General features: G+C 44.6%; 1 protein-coding gene across 9 annotated transcripts in view; it reads left to right on the top strand.

The window, feature by feature from the left end:
* The first annotated feature begins 5,666 nt into the window (after positions 1 to 5,666).
* STX6 (syntaxin 6) overlaps positions 5,667 to 11,404 on the top strand; it is a 75,623-nt gene continuing 69,885 nt past the window's right edge. For 4 of the 9 annotated variants that reach the window (XM_055084195.1, XM_007105127.4, XM_028488615.2 and 1 more), the window contains exon 1: positions 5,675 to 5,915. In XM_055084195.1, the coding sequence (XP_054940170.1) occupies positions 5,881 to 5,915 (35 nt within the window). In that variant the 5' untranslated portion in view covers positions 5,675 to 5,880. Of the gene's footprint in view, positions 5,916 to 11,404 lie in introns of all 9 variants that reach the window. The other 5 variants (XM_055084193.1, XM_028488613.2, XM_028488614.2 and 2 more) reach the window with 5 other exon arrangements.

The following is an 11,404-nucleotide window of genomic DNA, read 5'->3' as shown; positions in this document are numbered from 1 at the left end:
AGCCTGCGCATCGGGAGCCTGTGCCCCGCAACGGGAGAGGCCACAACAGTGAGAGGCCCGTGTACCACAAAAAAAAAAAAAAAAAAAAAAAAAAAGGAGGGAGGCAAAGTCTCTAGAACTGGAAACAGAAGGAACAGATTCTCCCCTAGAGCCTCCAGAAGGGATGCAACGCTGCCATCACTTTATTTATTTCTTTATTTATTTATTTTAATATCTTTATTGGAGTATAATTGCTTTACAACGGTGTGTTAGTTTCTGCTGTATAACAAATTGAATCAGCTATATGTATACATATATCCCCATAGCCCCTCCCTCTTGCGTCTCCCTCCCACCCTGCCTATCCCACCTCTCTAGGTGGTCACAAAGCACCGAGATGATCTCCCTGTGCTATCCTGCCATCACATTAATTTTAGCCCATGAGACCCACTTTTGGACTTCTGACCCCCAGAATTATAAGAGAATAAATTTATGTTGTTTTAGGGCACTTAGTTTGTAGTAATTTGTTATAGCAGCAACAGGAAAATATACGTCTTCCATTTCCCAAAAGAAAAAAAAAGAAGACAATAATGAAATTAATATTTGACACCTTCTCAGCATCTCCTAGTACCTTCTCTTCTCAGATCTTTGTATTTCTTTCTTCCTTTCTTTGCTCCTTCACTTCTTTGTTCTTCCCTTAACAAATGTAGGGCACCCTTGTGCCACTCCCGGAGCCCCCAGTAGTCCCAGAGATCTCTCACTAGCACTGGAGTTCCATGGCAGTGTATTTATTTGTTCCTTTGAATTTCTGTTCGTATCTTGTTCCAAAACTGCATACTGTACTGCAGTCTGCAGCATTTACATTAAAAAGTGGGCATGATGACCACACTTTTTTTTTTTTTTTTTCGGTATCCGGGCCTCTCATTGTTGTGGCCTCTCCCGTTGCGGAGCGCAGGCTCCGGACGCGCAGGCTCAGCGGCCATGGCTCACGGGCCTAGCCGCTCTGCGGCATGTGGGATCTTCCCGGACCTGGGCACGAACCCTTGTCCCCTGCATCAGCAGGCGGATTCTCAGCCACTGCGCCACCAGGGAAGCCCGACCACACTTTTTAAAGTCATTTTATCTTAAGTGCAAATTAGCAAAAACCATCCAGAAGAGAATTCCCTGGCAGTCCAGTGGTTAGGACTCAGCCCTTTCACTCCTGAGGGCCCCGGTTCAATCCCTGGTTGGGGAAGTATGATCTCACAAGCTGGGCTGAGTGGCCAAAAATAAATAAATTAAAAAAAAAAATCCAGAAAACTTCAAAATACACCAAAAAATCAGAGTACTAAGATAAAAATCACTCCTCAGAGAAAGCCACTGTTAACATTTTAGTATATGTCTTTTCAGTGCTTTTGCTATGACTATATAGGTATGTATACAAACACACTTTGGGGGGTTCATTTTACCAAAACAGGGTTTCACATCCTAACATTATTTGGTAATTTATTTTTCACTTAACAATTTCCCAATACCAACATGCATTTTTTATGGCATAGCTTTAATAGTCCTTAAGTTTTTAAATAAATAGATTTGATAACAGTCAAGATCTTAAAGGGCAAGTGAAGACTGCCCGACTAAGCTGGGAAGCATTGAAGTGGGGATCATCCTGTGCACTCTCCTTGGGAACCAGCTCTACCTCTGAGCAACTGTCTATCCTTGAATCTCAAGTTGTATTTTTCAGAGTGGCCTGTGTTTATCTTGTTTACTACGGATCCCTCTAATTATGTCTTTGGCTTTTTAATACCTGCTTTATTATATATATCTTAAGGCCCTTCTGAAGAATCTGACCCATTTGCAAATGGGACAAGTCATCCTCAAAACCCAAAAGACAAATTATTAAGTTAGCAAAAGGGTCTTATTTGTTAAATATATTGTATTCAATATACTATAATTTTATCATGTTCAATAAGTAGTTTCCTCTGGGCTGTGTTAAAAAATTCAGTAGGGGTGTGTGTGTGTGTGTGTGTGTGTGTGTGTGTGTGTGTGTGTGTGTGTGTGTGTGTGTGTATGTGCGCACATGCATGTCTATGAAATCTGATCTGAGCCACTTTCTGTGCTTAGGTAAAATCCATTCACCAATTTTGGGGCAAGGCTAGCCCTTATACAAATCGGCAGGAGAGTACTGTAACAAAAAACATGGGTTTAGGAGTCAGACAAACTTATTTTCAAATGGGGCTCTCATTTCCTACCTATGAGACCTTGGGCAAATTATTAACCTCTCTAAGCCTCAGATTTCTTTTGTGAAAAATGGGGGTAATAAGCAGAGCTGTTGTGAGGATTCAATGAAATCAGCAGTGGTGCAACCAAGAGGTGACTTCTCACTTCTTGGGACTTTAGAGCACCACTATCATGCACATATAATCATGGTCCCAAATAAACCCCAAATTTAAGAAAATACGGTGGGTCTGCCATGCAACCTCAGTTCAAGCCTCCTAGCCCTGTTGTCCAAACAAGTTACATTCTAAAACCTGCCCCATGTAGAAATTTTGGAGCCACTTCTGAAGAGTATGCATGTATATTACTTAGCACAGTGTATATTACTTAGCACAAACTTACATAGTAAGTAAATGCTAGCAATTGCTATTACTGTTATTCACTAGTTTACCAAGAGAAATTGTGATTTTTTCCTCCCCTGTGCACTAACAAATTCATAGAGGAAGGTAGAGTCATACCTGCCCTTCTACGATGGTTCAAATTAACTGTTATGTCAAGAAGTTCACTGAATTCCAATAGTGTATTTTAACTTTTAGTACTCACTAATATCCATTCATTCATACACTTCTAACTTGAGTTATTCTAAAAAGGATTTAAAATTGCTAACCTTTGATGTACTTTTGCATATGTAGTCACTTGGCTTTCTCACTTATCTTTCTTCAATTTTTCTTTTCTTTTTTACTTTTTATATTTCTGATTATCCAAGTAAATAGTCCATTGTAGAAAACTGCCAAACTTTAAGTACATTTTCTTTTTCCTACGTATAAAAAATTTCTATGCATAAAACAGTTTCTATATATAAAAATGAACAGAATTGAAATCGTATCATATATACAATATTGTCTTGCTACTTTCAAAACATGTCATTACACACTTTTAAACATTTTTAGTGACCATCAGATGAATGTCCCATAAATTTTTAGTCACTTCCTTGTGTTGGATATATAGATTGACTAAAATTGGTTTATTTTAATCCAGTGTGTAGATAAGGGTGGAGGTGATGGTAACAACTAAGGCGAAGAAAGAAAACATGACCAGTATGTGGATATTTCCTGTGGCTGGTGCTGGGAAATGTAGACAGCCATGGCCAAGTCAATGGATGCCAACAAAAGCAAGTGTCTTCTGGAGTGTTCCAGGAAAGAGCATGTATCTCAGGGCTTTTAAAAGATTGGGATAATAATTCACCATGTCCCCAGATTTTGCCTCTAAAGTATTTCTCAAATGTATCCCTCCTTTCCGCCCTCCAGTGAGCTTATTTCAGGACACCCTCATCCCTCCTCTGGGTGATGACCTCCTAGCTGACCTTTCAGCCATTGCTGCACCTGTGTCAAATGCCAGTATTATCCTGTCAATTCCCTATAGCAGAGGGTCAACAGTTCTTAACAGCACAATCAAGGGCCCCCCAATAAACTGGCCCTGCCCCTTTCCAGCCTTAGTTCCTGCGGCCACAGTCCCATTCCTTCCATTCCGACAATGCTCCCTGCTGTGGCTGCCCCAGCCCCCACCCCCCACCCCCCCGCCCTGCCCTGCTGTCTCCAGGCTGGGTTGTTTCTATGGCAACCCATGCCCTTCTTTCATTGTGTAACTGGCCTGGCTCTGCCACCAGTCTGAGAGTTCCTTGAAGTCAAGGACCAAGCCTGTACATCTCTGTGTCCTCAGTGCCTAGTACATAGTAAGAATACAACATGTGTCAGCACTGTTCTAAGCACTTCTCAGACACTGATTCATTTAATCCTGATGACACTCTCTATGAAGAAAGTGTTATTATAGTATCCATTTCATAGTTGAGGACAATGAGAGACTAAGCAGCTTGCCCAAGACACAACGGTCAGGAAGTAGCAGAATTAGGATTTGAACTCAGGTAATCTGGCTGCAGCTATGGCTCTTAATCACAACTCTCATCTTCTCAATTTCTGTGTGTTTACTGAATGAATGAAAGATGATCCCTCTTCAGTTCCCCATCTCAATATGTTCAGAACCAAAACAGTTCTCTTCCAACAGCTTCTTTTTTCCCCCATACCTGACCTCCACTGCTCCTCCAGGGTCTCAGAGAAGACTGGAGTCTTTGGCTTTCACCTCTCTCCTCCTTAACCCTATTCAGTCTTTCCTCATGTCTAGGTGTTTTGTTTTTCCTTGGAAACATCTATCAGATTCTCCCCTTCATCTCTATTTACAATTGCTGTCATCCTAGTCTGGTCTTCACCCCTTCAGACTAGATGACCACAGCAGCTTCTGGACTGGTTTCCCTGACTTCACTGCCTCACTCCGCTGGGGCTTCGGGGTTTCCATGCATTTTAATTTAACCTTCACAACAATCCATAAGTTAAATATTATTATCCATGTTTTATATATGAGGAACTGAAAAATAGAACTCAGGTTCAAACAGGGTTTGTCTGGCTTTGAGCACTCTCCCATCTCCAAAAAGACTGGTGACTTTAAGCAAGTCACTTAACATTCCAAGAGCCTCAGACTTCTCACTCTTAAAATGGGGATAACAGTAATTACCTCATTGTGAGAGCAACTGAGATAACACTTAGCACGGTGCTTGACATACAGGAAGTGCTCAACTATAATCAGCAATTAAAGTTCACAACCCCCACAGCATATCTAGCATATAAGTTTGATAACTGTTCCGGCCAAAATGCTCTTTGGAATCGCTTTTGAACCATTTAGCCAGGAAGAAGTTGCTATACCTGGCCCTTTCTTTGTCCCTCAAAAGTTCTCTCTCTTGGGAAGCACCGTATGCTGTATGAAATGAACGTACAGCAAAAGAAAACACACCCCAATCTGGTAGACAGTGTACAGATTCTCTGGCTCTGCCCTGTCCAGGTTGTGTGAGCATAGGAAAGAAATCTTGAAACCTCTCTGAAATTCTCCCATCTACTAAATGGGAAAAGTAATACCGCCCCCCCAAGAATATTGAGATAATGCACATACAGCCTTCAGCGCATTGCTGGATATAGTAAAACCTACATAAAGGAGTTGTTCAATATTATCATAGTCAGATAATGTATACGAGCACGCTTTATTGTAAGTCGAGGACGAGATGGATTTCTAAATCAACATGTTATCAAAAATCAAGTATCAAAAGTAGAGGAAAGGTGAAAGGATTGTGCAAAGCAGGTACTACGGCGTATCTAGGAAACCCGACAGCCTTTCCCGCAAGGGAACAAGCAGCTCCTCCCCCTGAATCCTGAGGGGCGAGGCGAGAGAAGACCCGTCCTCCCCCACCACCCCCAGAGCCCCGTCTCCAGGGTCTTGTGACAAGGTGCCAATGGCCCGCCGACAAGGGGCGGGGCAGGGTCTTGTCACGTGAGCATGGGTGCGGAAGTGGTGCGGCGGACGGCGTTCTTGACTGGCGGAGGCTGAGCGACCCGGGGGCGGAGCCAGGCAGCCGGACGCGCCGGGAGGAGCCGGGGGAGGGGGCGGCCGCGGGGCCGGGCGCCAGAGTCAGGGATTCGGACTGCGGTGTCGACTAAGTGCTGGACCCGCGGCGGGCCAGTGCACCCCGGCCTGCGCGCGCAGAGGCTCCGGGTCCCCCAGGCCGAGGCGCCGGCGGCCGCGCGAGGCGGGTGGGGTGGTCAGAGGGAGGTTCGCTGGGCGCGCTGTGCGCGGAGCAGGCGTGAGGCGGCCGGGGGCCGGGACGCCATGTCCATGGAGGACCCCTTCTTTGTGGTGAAAGGGTGAGTGTCGCCGAGGGCTCCACTGGAGGAGGAGGTGGCCTTGCTGCCTTCCCGCACCTCCCCGCTCTCCTCGCTGTAGGGGGATGGGAGACAAGTAGAGGCTGGCGAGGGGACAGTGGGGACGCTTAGCCTTGAGGGCCCTGATCAAGCGTCCAGAGACCATCCCCTCCCCGTCCTACCTGGACTTTGAAACCCGTGACCCCAATTAAGCCCCTGGGGAGGGGGTCCCCTTTGGCCTGTGCGCTGCCCTACAACTTATTTGGAGGGGTGGAGGGGTTCAGCAGCTCTGCAGGTGGGAAGGGAGATAGGCGTCCCAGACCAAACTGCAGCTGTAGTGGAGCACGGGGCCCTGCTTAGGAGGGGGAAAAACAGCATCTGGGCAGGAAAAGGGAAATGGTCCTCCTGAGCTTTGTAGTTGGCGTGGACGGGGGTGAGCTCCCATTGTCCATTGAGTTCGGAGTGCTGGCCCGCAGACTGGTGAGACCACAACATACCCAGAGGCGTCTGAGCACGTTTGCAGGCTGGGAGGCGGGGGCGCGAGGCTCCGGAAGACAACTCAATTCAGTGGGGGAGTTTTTACTGAGTAATGGGAGGGGAGGAAAGCAGCCGTTCAAACTCAGTGATGATGTTGGAAGGAAAACAAAATGAAATCAGCCAAACCAAACTTTCCTTAGCTTGCTGTTAGCACCGGGATTTTCCCACAGTGCTAAAGGAAATGAGTGCTTTCTTTTTAACTCCCAGATTTCATCCAGGCTATTTGACAGGTTTCCCCCATTTCTTCTGCCTTTCAGACTAGAACAGCCTTAACTTATTTTTCCCTGTGAGCTGTCGTGACTCCATCTTTGATTGCTCAGTCGTTTGGAGATAGAAACTTTATCTGCACTGTTACATAGGCTTTATAGCCATTAAACAAATTCAGGAAAGATCGATTCTGTTGTTGTTATAACTTGTCAGCTTTTGTTTTAAATGTCAAACAAACGTTAAAATTCTGAGAACTGCAAAGTTCCGGAAAGATCAGTGATGATAACCATAAAGTGTCCCTTTGCTTTCAACTAGTTGCTGCTAGCTTCCTTTTTTTGTAGGGGTAAAAGCTGACCTTTTGCTTGAGTGTGTGTGTGTGTTTTAAGGGTTCCTCTCAGAAAATTTAAGTGGTACTTTAGGTGAAATACTTTATTATCAATGATACAGTAAGATATATATATATTTTAACATTTCCCTGAAAAGATTTTCCTTCACCTGACTTTAATTTAGATGGGAAAATGCTGAGTTTAGATTATTAGTAATATGTGGCTCTCTATCTGGAAAATGTGTTGCTTATTAGAAGGATTGATATTTAGGGGTTGATTTTTAAGTGTGAAAGCTGTGTGTTTTTTCCCTTGAATGAATGTTCTTAATGCTTAGGTTGCAAAGGTTATCTCTGGCAGTGGAGGCCATAGATAATAAGAATTTTTGGTTTGATTTTTAATGGAATTTGTGAAAATGCTAAATTGCTCTGCCATCTTGACTTTTTCTTCGTGCTAGTATCCAGTACAGTTTGCCAAGGCTTGCTCGCTGATTAGATATCACTGCTTTATTGGAACATTGGCCTGGAGTGTTGGTTGACTTTTACATGGTTTTAGCTCATGTCGTTAAGATGTCAAAACCTTCTGCTAAGGAAAAGTAAAATTAGCTATGCGAGTGTCTCCCGATTATGCGACGGAATATATGGGGAGCCATTCATGTAGTTCTGTTTATTAAAAGTTTTGAAAGTGCACTGTACAATGTGGAAAAATTAAAGATGCCTAAATTGTGGCCCTTAGCCTAGGAGCTGATAGTCTAATCTGAGAAACAGCTAACCCCAGAATTAAGTAGAAATGACAGGTGGAAATGACTAAGTGCCGAAGTGAATCCTACAGATGATTAACTCCCCCAGTAGTTCAGAGAAAGGCATCTCATTAGGAACAGTTATGACTGGAACAGCTTTGGGGGTAGTAGTAAGGTCTTGAATTAAGTTTCGAAGATGGGGAGCATTTAGATAATTCAGGCCTGTGTCTCTTCTGGACTCATCAAGAAGAGTCTCTTATTGGTCTTCCTGCTTCCAGTCTCTTTCCCCTTGCATCTGCCTCGGTTCTGTTGGATGAGTGCCCTGCAGAATGCAGGGTGAGCCACACATTCCATTTTACATTTCCTAGTAGACACAGTAAAAAGTTAAAAACAGGTGAAGTTAATTTTAATGTCATTGTTAACCTAGTATAGTGAAAATATTTCAACGTGTGATTAATCTAAAGATTATTAAAGAAGATTTTACCCTTTTTGTACAGATTTTTTCAAAATCTGGTGTGTATTTTTTACTTACAGCACATCTCAATTTGGATGCTAAATTTTCATCAGGAACACTTGATCTGTATTTAGAGTTCATTAAAGCTTACAGTTGAAAAAGTATTCAATAGATTCACATACCCAAATTATTCCAAATATACTTTAAAAATTTTCGGTAACTGAATTGCGTATCAGTTTTTAAATTTAAATTAATTAAAATTTAGTTCCACAGTCACACTAGCACGGTTCAGCAGTCACATGTGGCATCCATATTGGGCAGCACAGGTGTAGCTTTTCTAGAACCCAAGCAGGAGTTCCCTACTTAACATCACTGAGTGGCTGCCTGTTGCCTACAGAATAAAATCTCAACACTTCCTGACCTCCGTGACGAGGCCTTCCTCTACTCTCCGCTCACTCTGCCTGCCGTTAGCACAGAGCTCCGGCTTCACCTGACTCAGTGCAGTGACGGTGACCGCAGGACTGGATGCTCTTACTCCACATGCATCCGCTCTGCCTGATGGACCCACTCAGCTTTCAGGATTCAGTGTCAGCATCTCCACTGCCTCCAGGAAGTGCTTCCCCTGGCACCTGTAACACATTATTGCACCTCTTCCTCTGGCTGTCTTTCATTATTTGACTGTGAGCTCTGAAGGTTGGAACTGTTTGTTTTTCCTGTATTTCCAGCCCAGCACCTTGAATATATAGCATAAATGTTGAATAAATTCTCTTTGGTGGTTGTGGTTAAGGAGTGGTGGTTCGTGCGTGGGAACACTACCAGCAAAGGCAGGCATTGTGTGTTTAGACTTTATCAAGGAGAGCATCCCAGGTGCAGTAGGAAGTTTATTTGGAGAAGTAATAATAATAATAGATAACATTCAGAGGATGCAACTTCTATGTCAGGCGTCGCGTGCTAAGTAAGCACTTTATAAGAATTTTCACTTTATAAGAACAGTTCTGTGGTGTGGGTATTAGCCCCATTTTACACATGAGGAGCTGAGGGAGCACAGAGGGGTTGAGTTACTTCCCCAGGGTCACACAGCTGATAGGTAGTGGACCCAGGATTCAAAATTCAGCTGCCTAGTTCTACTCATACTGTTAACACTTCTACAGGTACATCCACAGGTACAGGTAGAATAGGGTCAAGAAGAGTCTCTCTAGGAGGCCATTGGAGATTTTTAAAGCAGGGAAATGACATGAAATTAGGGTTTCGGGAATATTGATTTGGTAATAGTGTTGGATGCATCAGTGTGTAGAAAGATTAAAAAGGAGACTAGGGCTTCCCTGGTGGCACAGTGGTTAAGAATCCGCCTGCCAGTGTAGGGGACACGGGTTCGAGCCCTGGTCCGGGAAGATCCCACATGCCTCGGAGCAGCTAAGCCCGTGGGCTACAACTGCTGAGCCTGCGTTCTAGAGCGTGCAAGCCACAACTACTGCAGCCTGTGGGCTTAGAGCCTGAGCTCCACAGCAAGAGAAGCCACTGCAATGGAAGCCCACGCACCGCAATGAAGACCCAACACAGCCAAAAATAAATAAATAAAAATTAAAAAATAAAAAGGAGACCAGTTCGAAAGCTGTTTTAATTTAAATATGCAGTGATTAGTGCCTGAGTGTTCGAAGCTCTTTTTGTGAGGTTTTGACACTCTCGATGTTTTTTTTTTTTTTTTGCGGTACGCGGGCCTCTCACTGCTGTGGCCTCTCCCGTTGCGGAGCACAGGCTCCGGACACGCAGGCTCAGCGGCCATGGCTCACAGGCCCAGCCGCTCCGCGGCATGTGGGATCTTCCCAGACCGGGGCACGAGCCCGTGTCCCCTGCATCGGCAGGCGGACTCTCAACCACTGCGCCACCAGGGAAGCCCTCGATGTCTTCTTGTTCAGAGCAGAATCCCAGAACACGGGAGAAAACTACCACAATTGGTCAGATGTGGCCCTACCTGGCACAGACATTCACAGTGGTATTTTCACTACCAGAACCCCTAGCTCTACTGAATCAACTCAGGCCTGCCCCTAAGTTGTAGTTTGTCTAGTTGACCCTCTCCTGTGTGTTCTCACTGGGTGAGCTTGATTATTCCCATTGTGTCAAGTGGTCCCTGTGTATCTGTGCACATTCTGCACGCCAGTCACTCTGACCCAACTCTCTCCTGTGTGTTTTTCTGTGTTTTCTACTAACTGTTCGACATCCCCCATGCTATGGGGTGGATATCTAACCCTTTTTTTCTTTTCCTTCCTGCTCCTTAAAAATGCCTGCCTCTTCTTAGCCCTCTTTACTCTTGACTCCTCACAGCCCTTCAGTCCCATGTCCACTTGGTCACCGGGGCCTATCAGTGCATCCCCTGGATATCTCTGGAATCTTCTCTTCCTCTCTGGTTTTGGTTCCTCCACCCTAGTTCATGTCCTTGTCATCTCCCACCTGAACTCTTGTAAGCAGCTTCTTCAGCAAGCTTCATTTGCACCGCTGCCAGACGTGACCTCGGAGTCACGATCAGGTCACAGCTCTATTCGGAGTCCTTCATTCTGAAACACTTATCGAGTGTCTGGTTTCTGTGTGCCAGGGGCTATGGGTACAGCAGTGAAAAAATGACATCCCTGTCCTTATGAAGCTTACATTCTAGAGACAGACAGTAAACGAACGAATATATGGTATGTCAGGTGGTGAGAAATTCTGTAAGAAGAACAAAGCTGGGCGTAAAGGGAAAGGAAATGCATGTTCTGGGTGTAATTTTTCTTTTTATGTGACTTCCGGAGGCAGTGAGGTTTGGTGAAAGAACTGAGCTTTGTTAATCAAGCTGACCCAAGGTTGGGATCTCACTTCTGTCAATTACTTGGTGTAACTTTTGGCACATTAGTTATCCTCTCTGAACCTGTTTCTTTATGTACAAAATTGCCTTAACAATGCCTGCTTGTCGGTTATGAGGATTAAATGAGTTAATGCGTATAAGTTGCCTCAGCACAGTTTGGAGCATATATCAAGTGCTCAGTAAACATTCTCTTTTAACTGTCTATATGTCTCCATCCAAACAGGCTGCCCTTTCTGAGAGGAAAGACCATGTCTTACTGGTTTTGTGTGTGTGTGCACTTTTTTTTTTGGAGTAACATTTAAAGTGATATATGCTCATTTTAGAAAACTTAGGGGCTTCCCTGGTGGCGCAGTGGTTGGGAGTCCGCCTGCCGATGTAGGGGACACGGGTTCGTGC

The sequence above is a fragment of the Physeter macrocephalus genome, chromosome 4, assembly GCF_002837175.3.
Source record: "Physeter macrocephalus isolate SW-GA chromosome 4, ASM283717v5, whole genome shotgun sequence".
Classification (NCBI taxonomy): domain Eukaryota; kingdom Metazoa; phylum Chordata; class Mammalia; order Artiodactyla; family Physeteridae; genus Physeter; species Physeter macrocephalus.
This window is presented reverse-complemented; position numbering and strand designations above follow the sequence as displayed.